Below are 18,941 nucleotides of genomic sequence, written 5' to 3' on the forward strand. Positions count from 1 at the left end.
GTATCTGTGCAATTCGTCGTTTCTCGATTAAGTTCTCTAAACATCGTACACATTCTTCTTTTTCTGATATCGCGTTTCTTTTCACTTTAGTCCGCCGAGGATACAAAGAGGCTATTCGTGGCGCTTGTCACGGCCGTCCTTGCGGAGAAAACGATGGTCGACGAGTGACGACGAGAACACTGGTCATACGACTATACTCAATAATGGGCGCAGTACTCTCGTCGGATCCAATCCAACGTAAGTCGACTAAAGCATCATTCGTCGCAAATTATTTAAAAGAAATGAATAATTCATTAACAATTTTTAGATCCGATTCAGTGAGTTGAAAAAATCTGCTATCTTATGTTAGAGTTAACGAAACATACCAAAGCATTTTCTTATTTACCCGTTATATTAGAAATAATAATAATAAAAATATATAATAATGCCGATACACGCGCACACGCGCACACACATATATGTATATAATAATATTAATAACGAAAATAATATCTATAATCTGTCTCTTTCACAGTTTTAACGGCGGATATTTGCATGGTTCGATAAGAAACGACACGCAACGCGACGCGCCCAATAATCGAACCACCGTCCTAACAAGCAATAATCGTAGTTTGAGTCCTAATAATTCGCTTGAAAGTTACGGCCCATGGTCGATTCGTCGTTATACAATTACGCCTAATCAGGTAAATGGTGACATAACGTACGTCTTTGATAGCCATTAATCGTAACTTTATCATCATTGTATAATGCTTTCTTGCATCACTTTATTGTCAATAAGCTCTGCATTGTTGTGTTGCATTAATATCTTAAATTTCCAGATGCGATGGATCGGCGAGCTTTCGCGAAGAAATTCGTTGCGCGGATACGAAAATGTTCAGATGTCCACGAGGAAAACGCTGCCGTTGGATGAGACGCTCGCACCGTCCTCGACCCCACGCACGATCAACAATCTTTCAATGGAGACTGGTCCACTGCCGAGAATCAAACGACTTCCCGAACAAGAAGAAGAGCTTCCGAGAACGGGCGGCGAACAGACGCCGCCGTCGAACGGCCACGGAAGTGCGAGCAGCGTTGAGAAAATCAAAAAGATATTCATGTTCTTTGAACCTAAGGGCTGCCTACAGGAACGTGAAAATTATTCCCTGTATTTATTCCCACCCAATAATAGGTAATATTATTAGATTCAAACATACATTTCTACACAATTAATGTCTGAGATTTTGCTTTAAAATAGATGAGAAACGATATAACGAAAAAGTAATAAAAAATAATATAAAAATATTTATATGATAATAATCAATTAAGAGCGGAGATAGAAATAATATAGATTTAATTACATATATGATATTACTATTAAATTGAAGTTGAATGAGAAATTAGCAAATTTTGTGCCGATTAGAAAATGTAAGAGACTCATAAATTTCTCGAAACTGCAGGTTTCGTATCTTCTGTCAGTGGTTTGTTGATCAAAAGTGGTTTGACAATGTGATATTGCTATTCATTGGATTGAACTGCATTACTCTGGCGATGGAACGACCGAATATACCGCCTGACAGCCGTGAGAGAATTTTTCTATCGACTGCGAATTATATTTTTACTGGCGTTTTTGCCATCGAGATGTTCGTTAAGGTAAACGTACTTTGGAGATCTTATTTTAAAGATGTGTATTATTAGATATCTCCAATAATTTATGATAAAATTTGCTTTCAATAAAGTTTTGTTCTTCTACAATTACATAAATATGAGAAAGCATAGAAATTGTTAGAATTATAAAACCGCGTATAATTCGCATTTACTTACATGTGATTATTTTGTCATAGGTGGTCGCGACGGGTATGCTTTATGGTCCAGATGCGTATTTCACTTCAGGCTGGAATATTATGGACGGATCTCTCGTTATCATTTCCATAATCGATCTATCAATGTCGGTGCTCTCATCGAGTAGCCCGAGAATATTTGGAATACTAAGAGTAAGCTTAATATTTTTATATCTCGGAGATTTATATTATATGTATATACTATTGTATTACTATATACGTATATATCTTTATTTTCATTTGTCCGACATTGAGATACTGAGAATAAAAGAGATTATCATGAGTTATAAATGTACCCGAGAAAAATGGACATAAGACCCTATATATACAATACAATATATATATGGCCATATTTAATGACATAAGTTCATTTTTTTTTTCGGGGTATCATCAATGTTTATTAACAATTAAACTTTCGCCAATGTTATATGCATTCTATTCTAATCGGTCTTTTTTTTTTTTAATACTATAGGTATTTAGACTATTGAGATCATTAAGACCCCTGCGAGTCATCAATCGCGCCCCTGGCTTAAAACTGGTGGTTCAGACATTGCTGTCCTCATTGCGGCCCATCGGTAACATCGTTCTGATCTGCTGCACGTTTTTCGTAATCTTTGGTATACTCGGAGTGCAACTGTTCAAAGGCGCGTTCTACTATTGCGAAGGTCCCGATATCAAAAACGTGCGCAATAAAACGGATTGTTTGGCCGATAAGCGAAACATGTGGTTAAACAGAAAGTACAATTTCGACGATCTTGGCAAAGCTCTCATGTCATTGTTCGTTTTATCATCGCGAGACGGATGGGTAAACATCATGTACACCGGTCTAGACGCTGTTGGCGTCGATCAACAGGTGAGAGAAGTTCAGGCAGTGAAAATAAAATACATGTTTTAACTTACATCGTATATTATATAAATATTTATAAACTTTCTATATCTTTTTCAAATATCTTTAAAAAGCAGTGTCATATCACGATTTATTATTTACGTTTATAAAAATAATTGAAACGTTACTCACACGTAACTTCTAACGACGAATGATGAAAAATAAAATTGATTATAGCCTATCGAAAATTATTCCGAATGGCGATTGTTGTATTTCATCGCGTTCATTTTACTGGTGGGTTTCTTCGTGCTGAACATGTTCGTCGGCGTGGTGGTGGAGAATTTCCATAGGTGCCGCGAAGAGCAGGAGAAAGAGGAGCGTGTACGTAGAGCGGCCAAACGCGCATTGCAGATGGAGAAAAAAAGACGAAGTGAGTGGCCGCAGGCCCATCTAGATTAATGCCACTTCTCTGGTATATCACGTAGCACGAAGCTGATTACTTGTCGAGAGATGCCGGTATACATGCAATATTGATCGTAATTGTTTTTAGAAATGCACGAGCCGCCGTATTACACCAATTACTCAAAGTCACGGCTGTTTGTTCACAATGTCGTGACGTCCAAGTATTTTGATCTGGCGATCGCCGCGGTCATCGGTCTCAATGTCGTCACGATGGCGATGGAATTTTACATGATGCCGAAAGCGCTCACCTATGCGTTAAAGATTTTCAATTATTTCTTCACCGCCGTTTTCATTCTCGAATCTTTCATGAAGCTTGTCGCTCTCGGTCTGCATCTTTATCTAAAGGACAAGTAAGCACGTGTCTTTCTTTTACGTAAAGTATTTTCGTGGGACGTGAACTTTTATCAACGGCATCATGGAGAAGAAGATTCTACGGTTCTAACGACGGTCCTTCTTATAGATGGAATCAACTAGATGTAGGAATAGTGATATTATCAGTCGTTGGCATCGTGTTAGAGGAGGTCGAATCTAAGATCATTCCCATTAATCCCACGATAATTCGCGTAATGCGAGTGTTACGGATAGCCCGTGTGTTGAAGCTTTTGAAAATGGCGAAGGGCATACGTGCTCTTCTGGACACGGTGATGCAGGCGTTACCGCAAGTTGGAAATCTAGGACTATTGTTTTTCTTGCTTTTCTTTATATTTGCCGCCCTAGGAGTGGAACTTTTCGGCCGGCTAGGTAACTATCCATTCGATATGATTAAATTTGATTAACTATTACGCCTAAATAGCTTTTTTGAATAAATTTAGAAAAATTCTTCGCTTTGTCTTTTGCGATAAAATAACTTTTAAAGTTTATTGTTCTGATTAATATTTAATTAACCTATCTTAAATATATCTAACAAAGATTGCAAGTTTTATGAAGAGAATTAATTTTTTTATGAGAATTATTCGCGATAAATTAGATATTAGATATTAGATATTTCTTTCTGTTTGTGTAATCGTAAGAATTTTAATACCGATACAATTCTCTATCAAAAGAGATTATAAAGAGATAGACTGATTGAAATCAAATAATATTAATTTTGCTATCACAGAATGCAACGATGAAATGCCTTGCCAAGGTCTTGGTGAGCATGCGCATTTTAGTAATTTTGGCATGGCCTTTTTAACGCTTTTCCGAGTCGCCACCGGTGACAATTGGAATGGTATCATGAAAGACACATTGAGGGATGATTGCGACGATGCGGCAGATTGTGTCAAGAATTGTTGCGTGAGCACTATTATTGCGCCAATATTTTTCGTGATTTTTGTTTTAATGGCACAATTTGTACTGGTGAATGTCGTCGTTGCTGTGCTGATGAAACATTTGGAAGAAAGTCACAAACAGGTGACGGTTTCGGAAAATTTTTTAAACAGATTCGTTCTTCGTTTTGACCATAAAAGTTTGAAATATATACAATGTTATAATTTTAGATGGAAGACGAGCTCGATATGGAAACACAGTTGGAGAGAGAATTAGCCGCGGAGCAGGAAGAGCTTCTTGAGATGGAGGAGGAAGATGAAGATGACATAGCGATGAACGGTAGAATAGATGACGACGATGAAGACGACGAAGACAAAGAGCGCGTATCTATGGTGGGGAACGTAAAAATACCTGTGAGACCAGGATTGGCCAAAGTTCAGTCCTTACCTGCAAATTTTATTTATAATCCACCAAGAGAGAGAAACATCGATGGTAAGAACATTACCGATTATTGTAATTGATGTGCTGATTACTGGCGTATCGATTATTGCAATGTTCCTTTCTTTATTATCTTAATGTTTTTCGTCATAAAATTAATCGATTGTTTTCCAGACACCTCGATTTCCGTGTCCTTGGACGAGAAACGTCGTAGTTCGTATTACCGTTCGAGTTCAAGACCGTCCAAGTTTAAGTCGAAACGCCGGCAAACCTTCCATTCGAGCCATCATCAGCGAAGGTCACTGTTGCCAATGCATTTTGAAGTCGCCGAAGTCTTCGAGAAGCCTGTGAGCAACCTGAGCGTGCCTCGAATTATTCCGCATCGTAGTTACGGCGTCGCTAACCAAGATACCAGTCACGTACAACGTCAAAAGTTGCAGGTAAAGAGTCACATATTCCGATAATATGAATTTATATACCTATATATTTCGTAAACAAAGGACCAGATAACTCGTCTCGAAGAATATAATTAAAATTTCTCATCCACGCACATCTGATGATCATTAAGTAAATTCCTCAAAATTATGAATCAAAGTTATCTTCGAAAAATTATACAGTATATTTATATACATATTAAAATTCTCTCAGCAAAAGATTCGATATATTGCCATTATCCGTTATAATTTTTAATAGAAATATTTGAAAAAAAAAAAAAAAACTAATATTTAAAATTGAAGTGACACATTGATATAACTGCATACATTAATTTTACAGGTAACCACCGGCGAAACGCGTGAAAACAAATCTCTGCTGAGTGTAAGTAGGCCACCGACTAGCTCTTCCCTGGTCACTCCCGCCGGTTCGAGCAGCACTTTGAGCGTTCCGCCAAAATTGACCAGCGATCGTTACCTCATGCCGACCACCGAAATCTACCCGTCCAAGGCGACGATGAACCGTCGGACATCTAGCGACACGCAATCACCGTCGCAGTCGCCGGACAGCGCGAGTGCGAGCGCGGGCGCCGGCAGCAGTAGCACACGGACCCTTAGCATCGCGAACGGCTACGCTGGTGGCAAGATTCGACCGGAGGAGCCGAGATCGAAGGCGACGGCGGCGGCGGCGGCGACCCAGGACGACCTCGATGTGCAATCCGTCATCAACGAGAGAAGGCCGTCCAAGTTGAAGACAACGCGCGACGTCAACGCCGCGTCCGCCACCGCCAGCATCGCCAGCGATCAGTATAGCGCGATCATCCGCGGTGAGGGTTACAGCCACATCTACGTTACCACCGAGGATAGATCCGACGAGGTCCCGTCGCCGTGCGGCAACGCGAGCGAGAGCACCGGCACCGGCAGTCTCAGTGCCGTCGCCAGCATCAGCGTTGCCGGCAGCATCAGTAGCGGTAGCGGCAACGGTAGTCGAAATGGGGGTAGCGGCAGCGGCAGTCGAAATGGGGGTAGCGGCAGCGGTAGCGGTGGAGTGCACATCGGTGAGGGTGGCGCTATCGGATCCGACGTTAGGATTTACGTGGACGACACGGACTCGGCGAGCAGCAGCAACGGGCAGCGGCGCGGCGGCGGATTGACGCGCGACGACGAGACTCTGGATGCCTCGACCAGCGTCTCCTCCGCTACGACGATGAGAGACGGTGGTGACGATGACCGCACGGACGATAACAAGGAGACATCCGAGAAACCGTTCTGCGCCGGTGGACCGATGGATCCTTCTTAATACGGAGCGAACGAGTCGAAATAGTCTGTAGATGTATGTACTGTGGCGGCGAGAGATTTCGCAGACGATACAACATAGAGCGGAAAATACCATGGTAAAGAGAGATCGCGTGGGAAGGATTTGGGAAAGGGCTCTAAGAAAGACTGTAGTGCATGACAATATAGTCGTAATATTTTAGTCACTTCGCCGCCGCGAACTTGCCAAAAAATAAAAAAAAGAACCAGTCGAGTATTTAGAAAAATTGTGTCCTAGGATATATCTGGAGAAAGTATGAGAACGAAACATACCCCGCGAATCGTGTAAATAAGATACGATTGCGCGAACGAGAGATGATGTAATCAGGGGAATTTATCGACCCGTGGCGCAGAAAACGGCTACGCTAAATGTAACACATGTAAAGCGCATGTAACGCGCAACTTGAAAACTTATGACAATCTCTTATTGCCAACGGAACTGATCTCGTGTTCCGTTTTTGAAGTGTCGTGAAAGTCGATTTGTAGGAATTGGTAGGAAGAAGAACGACGTAGATCGCGTCGATAAAAATTAGAGAAAGAATTTTAGTAGTTTATAGCTAGAAGAGATCTTTTTGTCGTGTCTACGACAAAACTGCAATTAATTGGACCACACTATCTCGCCTTTCCTTATTCTCTAACTCTTCTCGAATTCTCGCGCGGATAGGCGATTGAAAATCAAAAATATCTACAATCGATCGATATTATAATTAATTATATTTTTGTCATTTGAATGGTTAATATGATTAATTAATTAAATTTTACATGACCATTATAAACAGAGATTCTGATTAGAATAATAAAATTTATGTAAATCTAATTTTATCTCTCCATATATAATATATACAATAGATTGTTTGATCTTTATGAAATAATTTCTTTTCGCTAGAATTTTAAAAGTTTGATCGACCAATTGTGGAAATTATTGATAATCGGCGTTCGAAACTTGCGATTTATCTTTATTTCGTTGAATTTACTCTTTTCAACTAGAGCGTTCTTCTCGTTGACATCTGTGATATACTTTAATCGTAGTGTATTTCCTAATGATAACGGCAAATATCAGTATGAAACCGTAACATCAACAGCAGCAACAGCAGTAACAACAACAACAACAACAACAACAACAGCGACAGCAAAAATTTAGTAACGTAGCTAACTTTTTAATAAAACGAAAATCAATGCTGTGTGGCTTTCGCGGGGAATTAAACTATAGAGAGACAAAGCAGAGATAAATAGAAACTCTATACTGTACATACATATACATCTACGGATATTCTATACTCTACACTTGGTGTGGTTTATTTTGATACTACCGCGTGCGGTAATATATTTAACAATTGTCGAAGTAAAAATCTAACAAGAAAAAAAAGTAAAAGTAAACAACTCTATGCCTTTTACGAACGTTGACGAACCTTCGTGCGGTGGTGGTGCCCCCGCGTTTTCTCAGCTGCGAAATGGTGATCGACGAGTCCCTGCATCCTTCGTCGGAGGTATAGTCGTTAAAATCACACGTTAACGGGCGCCCGGCGCGTCGCGTTGTTTCGAAGAAAAAAAAAAAAGAATCAAATAGTAATTGTTGACCGATCGATCGTTTGATCGGGATATTGTGTTTCGTTAAAGCCTAACAAAATCTTGAGTCGAGCGATGAGTCGAGTTTAAGAACAATTTTTTCATACGTTGAAAGGACGTTACATTAACGCGTAACGATTTCACGGAGAGTTGCGCTTAACATTAGAACGGCTGAGAATTTTTCTAATTAGAAAAATTATTTCTTACAATGAATATAATACGGAGAAAAACTATATTATACGTAAATAATAAATTAGCTCCATTATATCTTCTCCATTATTGTTTATATTGTCTATATTTTGAGAATAACACTATATTTCTATATAGTTAATTGTTTCTGGAGGTAGTGGTTTTCACACATCAACGTATTCAAATATCGTTATTTAATTAAAAATTAAAACATATAATTCATAGAGAACTTTATATGAAACACTATTTTACTATTATATGACACGAGAATAAGAAAATTGAAAAAATGGAAAATTTTACAAATAAAATTGTAAATACTTTAATATCTTTTTATTAAGAAAAATATTTAGAGAGAGATTTAAATAATAGTCTTGGTCGTTCTAGCGTTAAATCTCGACTGGAGACGACGCAGTAAGTGCTAGTAGCAACATTAAAGAAAAGCAACGAGCCGCTACGAAATTGCTACGTCGGATCATGTTAGACGTTTTTAAGGGAAATATGTAGAGACATAATTACGTATTCGTGTGTGTTTACGTACATGTACGCGCGTCTCTTTGGCACCACGACCAGCTCTCGATAGCTCGATAGCGTTAGACGACTGACCTCCGAATTATAGTTATTCTAGACACGCGCCGATCGCGCGAATTCGCCGATTACAGCTGCACACGTATTGATAGTCCGGCGATCATACGCTGTAAAAAAAAGTCGCAAGAAGACAGAAACACACCGGTTCGGGGGAAAAAAAAAAAAACAAACAAAAACGGAGAAAAGTAAAAATCATTAGTCATACAATCCTACATACGTGTGCACGCGTTAATTGAAAGAAATATCGTATATCGAAACTCGCAGCGTGTGTGCCTCTCGAGTCTGTTCTTCGCCCGTAGAGAAGGCAGTGCGCGTAATCGTCGAATTAGAAGGGAAGAGAAACTAAGCTATAACTAAACAGAATAAAGAAGCAAAAACCAAAAACACCGGACCGTCGCCGGTTCCAGATATATATCATACTATTTTAATTACGGTAACGATGTAATAACGGTTGGTGTCCACGTAGCACCGCCGGGAGAGCGTCCTTCTTGTCTGCCTGATGTTCTGTATGTATGCGCCCGACATGGTTGGTGAAATGTGAAATTTTCACGTTTCGCTTCGTCACGCAAAGCCGGGAGGATATGACAGAATATGGGATACGTGTGTGTGACGGAGAACGTGTGGAGGAGAGATTCGAAATAACGGAGTCAAAGGAGAACTAAATATGTACAAATGTAATAAATCGAGCGACGATTACGTTGAGATGATCCATTCTTTTTATTGAACAATCACCCACAAGTCCTGATTTACATTCAGTGCTTGATCAATATTACATTATCGCTATATCGGATTCTTTGATATCAAGCGGCATCGTATAGTATCTATCTATATTCATTCCACAGAAATCTTGTATAAATTACTTTGATAAAAAATCCGTTGTAAATTATATTTTGCTTAAGAAGGAACTGAACAGATCAGTTACGTCAAAAGTTAATAAATCTAATACATTTCGAGATTCTGAATTGAGATGAATTCCACATTGCGCATGCACAAAGCATACTTTTAACCTTTTAAAATATAAACTTAATAATTAATTTATGATTTAAAATAAAGATTTAGCCTTGTAGAATTTAATTTCAAAATCGTAAATATTATTTTATGTCGAATTAATTTTTTTATAATGACTATACCACGAAAATTTTATATCAACTATAAAAATTTCTAAAAACAAAAATTTTAATTCTACAGAACAAATCTTCGCTTTAACTTATAAACTAATTATTAATTTTATATTTTGGAAGACTAAAAGTGCTCTGTATGCGCGTAATGTCATATTTCGTGAATCTTAAAATATTGATTAGATTTATTAACTTTTGTCGTAGTTGATCCGTCCGATTCATCTGTAAAATATATTTTTCGTTAAATTATATTTTTCGGTTTGCCATAATTTTGAAACATTTTAATTTTCGAATACCTGTTGTCTTTTTCGGATTCATACTCATATTCTATTAAGCATACCATGCACTCGTATTCTGTAAATACACGTGTACTCTAGATTACCACTGTTGGAATGGACTTTCAACTCGATTATCTCGTATGCTTCTTTCGATCGATTCTATAATTTTAATTTTATATAATTAAAAATAAAAAACCGCCAGTATTAAAATCTTTTACGACAAATGTTAATTAAAAGTATCCAAAATTCTACCTGGATCTCAAAGTATTGCAACGGCGAATCAGTATTGTCGTACGTAAATGTGCCAAATGAGAAAGGCTTTTCATCCTCAAGATCTGCCAAACCCTAAAAGGACATGTACGCATAATAATTAGTATACAGCTGTTCACAGTAATGAATGATATACATACACAGAATATATGTATATTGCAATGTACAAGTATGTGGTAGGTACGTTATACTATAATATAGTTATATTAAAATATACACAAACTATATGTGTGATATTGCTATAAAATCGGTTTACCCAAATAGAAAAATCTCTAGGAGCTGTGGCGGTTTCCCCAGTTGGAGATATCAACGGGGAAATATGTTCGAGGCTGATTCCGGACACGTGCACCTGGCCGAGTAGTCGGATCACCACGCTGCCGCGGCTACCCTTGAAGGCCCAGCATTCGCCCGGCAAAACGCCGGTCTGGTGAATACTTTCGGGTTAGAACGATAGTGAAATTAGATATATTCAGGTAACCTGTATCACGGCTCGGGGTGTGTTTTGCTGCTGACAAAGCGGTATGCCGAACAAATTGAGCACAGGTGCGCCGTTCGAATAGGGTTCGGTGTTTCGTGTTGAAAGGATCGTACCACCTATATAAAAATACGTGCGATAATGCTTTAAAGAGATGCGCGATTATAATTACCAGTTTTTCATTAATACAATATTAGTTTTTAAACAAATAATAATTTTATAATTATTAATTGCAGAAATGTTTATTGCACATATAATTTTCTTTGTGATATATTTGGAATTAAATGATGCACGCCATTCTAAGGAAAACCATATGTTTAAGAAGAAATTGATTACTATTAAAAAAAAAAAAAAGTTATTTTTCTACGCTAAAGAGCTGAAAAAAAAGAAGTTTAAAGGCCACTTTTTATTCACTTTTTACGCACAAGATTATTAACAGGTCACAAGATCGCCCTTTTAATTAATGCATTAACTATAGAAAGAGCTAAATAAAAATAGACTGTTGAATAAAACCTGAAGTTTCAAGAGCATAATCCGTTCTTCCAGTTTTATCGGCATCGTACGTCTGTAATTCGTTTCTTACCATATTCTTGACGGTTTCCGGTGATAGAGCTTTCAGCAAATTCTTCGTATGCAGATTCATTTCTGTCGCAATATGTACTAGCGATAAACGTTAATAACTGACAAAAGACAGATGGTATAAGTAATATAATTTTATCGAATGGAAAGATAAAAATAAAAATATAACCCAAATAGTGTTACATGCGCATGAATGATAGAGAAAGACTTTTAGTTTATTATAAACGAAAATCTGTCGGCATGAAAATAAGCTGTGCAATATGTCGCTCTACTTATTTAATCGATATCTTTGACGTCAAAGAAATGCCACTGCACCGTGCGCAATATCCGGTCAACATTTACACATCGCACCTTTCTTACCCTCGGACACTTCGTTTCTCAGGTTAAGAATAGCTTCTGACATTTTCGGAATCACGTTGCCCACTTCCTTCAATTTGCTTTTCAATTCGTCGCGCATCTCCATTACATTTTTCACTTCCAGCTAATTGCAATTTTTACAGAATTAGCAGAGCATTTATTATATCGTGTAATAATCAAAGTAAAAAAAAGTTATGCTAAGAAAAGATCGTTTGCACATAAAATCGTTTTTATTAGCAAACAATTACCGAGAGAGTTCCCAAATGAGTTCTCAGGTTTCTTAAGTCTGCCTTGATCGTCTTGAATGATGCGCTAGCGGAATATTTATCGCAAAGATGGGATACGGACATTGCTAAAAATTGAGAGAAACACTTTCAAAATTCACTTTTTGAATTAAAATTTAATAATATTCATTATGTATAGAGAAGATTATGCATAAAAGTAAAGATTATTGATACTTTTTTAGCAAGTTAAATAATTGGATCAATCTCTAACATACCGAGCATCGACGTGATAACGCAGAAAACGAAGGGTCTGATTAGTTTCGTGTACCATGCGGATCGTTGATTGCAGCTAGCCGAAATACCCGGACAATTTCCTGCGTTAACGCAACAGAACGTATTTCGCGCACTCATCAGCGTCCTTTCATTATGCACTTGTGTCTGAAGCGCTTTCAAAATATAAACAAGAAGATATGTCAAAAAGAATCGATAAAGATTAATTTATCTAGATTTTGCCAGAGATGCTTTTTATGAGCAACGTGATCGCACGTGTTTCGCTAAAAGTATATGTCAAAGTTTGAATCAATATTACGACCACTACATAATCGATATATTGTAAAAAAAAATGAAAGGCAATTCTCAAAATAGATTACTATATATAACATGCAAAAAAAATAAAGAAAAGAGAAAAATACATATAAAGAGCAAAAATGCGGAATAAAAAGTGCCAGTGACAAAATAATAAAATCAAGAATGTCGAATAAAATGGCAAAAAGAGCCAAGCATGATAGCGCATAAATATTTATTAAAGAATTACAAAATAATAATTTTAGATGGAAGAGAAAAATTCCATTCCATTTTGATGTAATGTTCAAATATATTGTCGTACACTATTCTTCTGTTACTTTCGGATATACAGGATATATGTATATATATATATATATATATATATATATATATATATATATATATATATATATATATATATGATTACGAGTGAATAGCTTATTTATACAAACGATCGTGCAGATACAAGAGATGCGATCCAGTTCCTTTGTGTATACATATTTTTCTAGACGAAAGAAACGTTCATTTTGTATGAATCAATTGTCTATCGAAAAGCTTAGCATATAAATTTTTGTAAATAAAATTTGTCGCTTTTATAAATCGTAAATTTCAAGACACGATGTCCATTTATGTGTGTGCTTTTAAATTTCTTTCATTTTTAAAATTTTAATATGAGAGTTCTGTTTATATATAATATTCTTTAATATGTGTAATATATATATATATATATATATATATATATATATATATATATATATAGCATAATATTAATAAAATAAAGACAAAAATAAAATAACCATAAAATTACATCTCTGAGTACAAATATAGACTGTCTGCATTGTTAATCTTATCTTTGTATCGATCTTTATTATTAACTGAAATATATATTTTGGATCAAATAAAACGCACATAAAATGTTATTGACGAATCTATGGAACATAAATGTGTTGCTTGTTGTTAAAATTATTTTATATTATAATGTAATATCGGACGATTACAAACTGAGATCATTGTATATTTTTCAGAGCGGAATGTATACGCACATTAAGTCGACTTTCAAAGTCGTAATCTCTATATTGAGTTTGTGCCTTCAATAAGAAACTTTTGCCTTCGTTGGGATTCTGAAATATGACAAAATTACTGTAAAAATAACAAAAACAGACAAATTTATGTAAAAAAAAATTTGACACAGATAGCAAATGTATATATATATATTTAGGATACTTACGTTATTGTTGCAAAGATTACTTCCCAGTTCGTAAAGAGCAAACGCACTAATATGCTGATCGTACTCGTCCTTGGACGGATATCTACGTTTCAGACAGTTTCGATAACTTTTAATAGCCGCTTCAGTATCTCCCAAATAGAAAGACGCTGCACCTTCCAAAAGAGCAGCCAGACCCACCATCGGTTCCTCTGAATGGTTTTTCTTACATTCTGATAATAGAGTCAAGTAATATCGGTGAGATGTAAAGAAATTTTGTAGTACAAATGATTAAAAAGACATCCAATATTAAAAAACGTTTCCAAATAACGTTTCAATTATTTAGCTATTTTTATTTTTTATTTTTAATGTTACTTGAAATTAAGTTACTTGACCGAATTTAAGTTATTTGACCGAAAATCAATCGATTATATAATATTACCCCATAATATTCTACGCAGCGATTCAGTGGAACAGGACGGCATGGCATTCCATAAGTACAATAATTCATATACGAGCAATCTATAATACAGAAGTGTATAAGGACGCTCGGTGTCCTTGTCAATGAGTTTTGGCACTCTACGCAAGATGAAAGCGCCGAGTTGCGTCTCCTTGTTCATCTCGTGGAACCAGTGAAGTATTTTATCATAAGTTGTTAGCAGATCGTCAAATTTGCCGTTTGCTCCACAACAGACTGCAAAGATAATATAATAAAGAAATTCGAGCTCGCTTATTTGAACGCTAGAATGGCGTTGAAATTACCCATTGCTAGGTACGCGTAAAAGCTCTTGGACCATCTAGACTGATGTTGCAATTGCAATAAGGATCGATACGCTTCCTCGTAACTCAAACATATCAAATGACACCAAGCCACTTCGTGCAAACACAATAATTTGATTTCACGTTGAGTCGAAATCTCCACAGCTTTGCCGTACGCTTCAAGTGCTGCATTGACATTTGACTACGAGACAACATCATTAGAGTAAAAAAAAACACATTACTTTTTTTATATCTAATAAATAAGAAATCTTAAGACTTTGTATCTGTATGCTTAATAATTAATTGGTTAATTTATTAATACCTCTAGACGTTCCACTCTACCAGCGAAGAAAAGAAAGAGTGCAGAGCTATGAAATTCGGAATGACATTCAGCTATCAGCTGTTTTGCTACTGCGACGCCCGCTTTCACATTGGAACCATCAAGTGCGAAAAACGGACGTACGATTGTGTGATACCAAAGAAGAGATAATCTAACAATAAATTAAAATTGCAATATATTGTCGACCGATCGAGCCACATATTATACATATATAGTATATAAAATATCTTTCAAAATATAATATATTGTATAAACACAACACAATGGAAACATTTATTTTTATGTATAATATATTATACATAAATAATCAATCAGTATATTATATAATCAAATAAAAAATAAAGATTTGGCATGAGAAAGCAGCAGCGATAAATATCATGCTCGTAAAAAATATCTTTTACAAGTAGCCAATTCTTTTACATTGCTACGCAAATATTTTATATTCACGATAAACTTACGTAGCGAGCGGTGCGCGCATATCCTCGCTGACTCGTGCGTACATAAGGGCGGCAAGACCAGCCTGTCTGTCACCTTCGAAACCCAAGAAATGGATCACCTTCAGCAGGGAGGGCGGCAAAAGACTCACGCATAGCTGGTATATACCGTAACCGAAACTCGCGGCCGACATTAAGCGTGTCACCTCCGTAGGTTCCACGAAGCTGTGAAATATATTCCACTTCAATTATATTTTTAATGCTGAGATTCGCGTGAATTTAAACGTGCGAACAAAGGAACGAAGCAAGATGATTCAAGCTAACTGCACAATCTTTTGCGAAGCATGTGCGCGAGGCAAGTGTGTGAGTTTACCGGTGCGAGTTTATACGAATTGTTGATATCGAGTAAACGGATTATACGCGGAATATAAGATGCCGAGATACGTAATCGACGGCGGAATCTTTCTCTCGGAAAAGATAGTGGATAAAGGGCAAAAAGAAACGAGAAATTTTGTAAGAAGAAACAACAATTACGGTGTCTGTTGTTCGGACGTGATGCCAGTGAGCGAGAAGAACATTGATAGAGAGCTTCGCAGACCTGATGGCGACGATACGGGTGTCACGTTGTTCACGTAACCGTTGCAGGAGGGTATCGACCATTCCGAGGATTCTGGGCTTTGCGGACTCTGCAAAGAGGATCCGTTGCTTGTGGGAATGCCGCAGTACGGACTGAGTCCTACGGAAAGTAGCGAAATTATCAAAAGTGCCTGACAAAATTTGTATTTTAATAATTTATATTCCTTATAAAAAGCACAATTAAGTTGTCAAATACAAATAATAAAAAAAATAAAATAAAAAAAAATTGACACAAGAAGAAAATTTATTGAGCAATTACGATTAAATTAATCCGATCTTAATTATTAAAATTGTACGTATTGCAAACTTTGAATTATGATTAATTTATTTATTCGCAATAATACTGCGCTTAATAACAAATAATAGATTAAAATTTGATTAAGATTAATCGCAAAATATTTGTGCTAAACTGTTACAATTGAAAATTTAAAATTCTAATTTTTTAAATCTTTCCTCGTATTACGAATCATAAGTGATGACGTACTCGTCGGATTTGTACCGAAGGTGCGCCGATATAGCTGCGAAATCTGATTATACGCATGCTGATAAACTCGCCAAGCTTTACGAAGCATCCAACCACCACGTACATATCCGGTTAATTCTTGTTGGAGAAGCGTTAATAAGGCCGAACATACTTGCGAATCTGCTAGAATGATTTGCCGCTCCAACTTATTTATATAATCCTTCTGAAATTTATTGAGTTTTGTAATTATTTCTTTATGATTGAATCTTGTTCTTCAATATTCTTGATATATATTATGAAAAAATATCTCTTTTTTTAATTATATTAATTTTAATTTTTATTAGCACAATTAAATATAATGAGCCTCTGTGTTTCTATAAAAATTCAAACTAATTATAAATGAAATTATATTAATATTCTGCTGAAAAAATATTTACGTCGGTCTCTTCTGCTCGAAACACTTTACTTTTCACGGACTTTAGCCACCCAATATCGCCCGCACATTCCCGTTCCATATCCTTAAGTAATAACATGGCTTGTTGAAGCTTATCATCTTCGAAAGTCATCAGAGCATTCTGCAAGATTCATTAAATTACATTAAAAATTATCAGACATTAAAATATTCAAGCCCACATATTGTATCTCTTGTAAATCCAAGCTTATTTGTTTCTTCCCGTTGTTTCATTACATCATAACGGAATTGAGATAATCTTTATTTAATCTGCCTATATTAAAAATTAGTATTGATCTTTTATTTTCCGATGCATATGTTTTTGCGTTTATTAATAGAATCAATTAGGTAACAACATTCTTTCCCGGCCTTGAGTTGTTAAGTATATACTTCGTCGGAGCGTATTGTGGAATCGATATGCCTCATCACGCGATTACATACCATGAAGAGGACAAAGCAGCGACCGGCTTTGACATGGAAGCTATGAGGATGCTCGGTAAACAGAGCCTCAGCCTCCTCGATTTTGTTGTTCAACAGCAGGGAGATACCGATTCTAGCGACGTTCCAATCCTTCGTCGAGTCTTCCCCCGTTGCCATTATGTTCAAAATGATTTTAGGATGATATTTAGACGAATAAAAATCTTTTGCGAACTTGTCGACCACGTGTTCGTCAGCAAGTAGACAGCATCTTTCCACTATGCGGGACTTATCAGTCGAAATTTGACTCAAGGTCACTGCTTATCTTTTTTCGCGAGCATGCTAAATAATCGTTGATTTATTCCAAACTTGTTTGTTCCGAAAAACAAATTCGATAGTTACGGAAAAATATATAGTTCATGGAATACAATCATTTACGTCACGAGAGTGTCGATCGCCTTGCGATCGCGCTATCATCGGTATCAGAAATGATACGAAGTATTCTTACAAATGCTGCATTTTCTTCTTGCAGAGATTGTAGAGTAGGAAAAACTGTTTTTAATGCGTTTTTCATATTTAAGGATTGCAACATTCCTTCCTAGTAACATTAAATATTAATGTTGTATAAAATAGCAAGTTTTTTTGTTTTGTTTCTTTTTGCTTGATCTGAAGCATTAAATTAAGCGACTAGAAGACGAAATTATATTCATTTTATATAACAAAGTATTCATACAGATAAATTCATGCTTGATGTGATTAAAGAATTCAATCCACTTGTGCATTTGTTATGTAACCTTCTGTCATCGTATATATAATCCTTCGCAATCTCTATTCGTGCATTTTTATCTCCTTTATCAATCTTTCTTTTTTATAACACATACGATGCAATGAATAGCTGAAATCCTTCGTTGAGTATTGTTATTCCTTGAGATTTTCGGAGCAAAAACGATTTTCACTCTCATCTAAATACAAAAGTGTAAATACAGACTGCAGACAGACCCTTTAAATGGGATGTAAAATTTTCCACTTTCGTTTCTCATGACAGTTCGATAGTATTAGCGGATATTATATAAATATACTTCTCGAAAAAGAGATTGCGAGCAAGTATTGTACAACTGCGCGTGAACCCGTAGTGTAGTACATGCAACACGCTGGAGCCACGAACTGTATCTCCGCAATGCATCGGGTTGACTAAACCCTCGAAGAAACGCAGTGCTGCTGCCACCACCTTCTGTCTAGATATATACATGTATTATTGATTTTCGCATAGTATTGTGACCCTGAACGCGCGCGGAACGAGGAAAACAAAAGGAAGAAAATTTGACATACAATTATATAAAGCTCAAAAAACATGAAGACAAATGTGTAAAAGAATGTCTAGAAAATTAGTATCCTTTTATGGGATTCTTCTATACTGCTTCAGACATTTGGAAACGTTTGCTTGGTTTATCCGATATTTTTTTACAATAAGAAAAATATTATAATTTAACACAATT

At 36.4% G+C, this 18,941-nt stretch overlaps 2 protein-coding genes across 5 annotated transcripts in view; one reads left to right on the forward strand and one right to left on the reverse strand.

The window, feature by feature from the left end:
* Ca-alpha1t (Ca[2+]-channel protein alpha[[1]] subunit T) overlaps positions 1 to 9,574 on the forward strand; it is a 47,777-nt gene extending 38,203 nt beyond the window's left edge. For all 4 annotated transcript variants that reach the window (XM_070304553.1, XM_070304554.1, XM_070304552.1 and 1 more), the window contains exons 22-34: positions 91 to 237; positions 515 to 683; positions 819 to 1,168; positions 1,437 to 1,629; positions 1,821 to 1,970; positions 2,290 to 2,670; positions 2,881 to 3,073; positions 3,194 to 3,455; positions 3,566 to 3,846; positions 4,205 to 4,497; positions 4,584 to 4,845; positions 4,966 to 5,231; positions 5,566 to 9,574. In XM_070304553.1, the coding sequence (XP_070160654.1) occupies positions 91 to 237; positions 515 to 683; positions 819 to 1,168; positions 1,437 to 1,629; positions 1,821 to 1,970; positions 2,290 to 2,670; positions 2,881 to 3,073; positions 3,194 to 3,455; positions 3,566 to 3,846; positions 4,205 to 4,497; positions 4,584 to 4,845; positions 4,966 to 5,231; positions 5,566 to 6,522 (3,904 nt within the window). In that variant the 3' untranslated portion in view covers positions 6,523 to 9,574. The remainder of the gene's footprint in view (positions 1 to 90; positions 238 to 514; positions 684 to 818; positions 1,169 to 1,436; positions 1,630 to 1,820; positions 1,971 to 2,289; positions 2,671 to 2,880; positions 3,074 to 3,193; positions 3,456 to 3,565; positions 3,847 to 4,204; positions 4,498 to 4,583; positions 4,846 to 4,965; positions 5,232 to 5,565) is intronic.
* A 45-nt stretch (positions 9,575 to 9,619) lies between these two features.
* LOC138937867 (tetratricopeptide repeat protein 39C) lies at positions 9,620 to 18,616 on the reverse strand. Its single transcript, XM_070304514.1, has 18 exons — positions 17,470 to 18,616; positions 17,015 to 17,152; positions 16,599 to 16,800; positions 16,013 to 16,214; positions 15,503 to 15,703; positions 15,027 to 15,195; positions 14,708 to 14,906; positions 14,388 to 14,639; positions 13,970 to 14,178; positions 13,761 to 13,862; positions 12,453 to 12,645; positions 12,202 to 12,305; positions 11,957 to 12,077; positions 11,531 to 11,662; positions 11,021 to 11,136; positions 10,799 to 10,966; positions 10,525 to 10,617; positions 9,620 to 10,431 (listed from the first exon to the last, which is right to left on the reverse strand). Exons 1-18 carry the CDS (start codon positions 17,623 to 17,625, stop codon positions 10,315 to 10,317), a joined length of 2,874 nt encoding a protein of 957 aa, XP_070160615.1. The 5' UTR covers positions 17,626 to 18,616; the 3' UTR covers positions 9,620 to 10,314.
* Between the last annotated feature and the right edge of the window lie 325 nt (positions 18,617 to 18,941).

The sequence above is a fragment of the Polyergus mexicanus genome, unplaced genomic scaffold, assembly GCF_030449975.1.
Source record: "Polyergus mexicanus isolate NDT 795.1 unplaced genomic scaffold, iyPolMexi1.0 SCAF_11, whole genome shotgun sequence".
Lineage (NCBI taxonomy): Eukaryota > Metazoa > Arthropoda > Insecta > Hymenoptera > Formicidae > Polyergus > Polyergus mexicanus.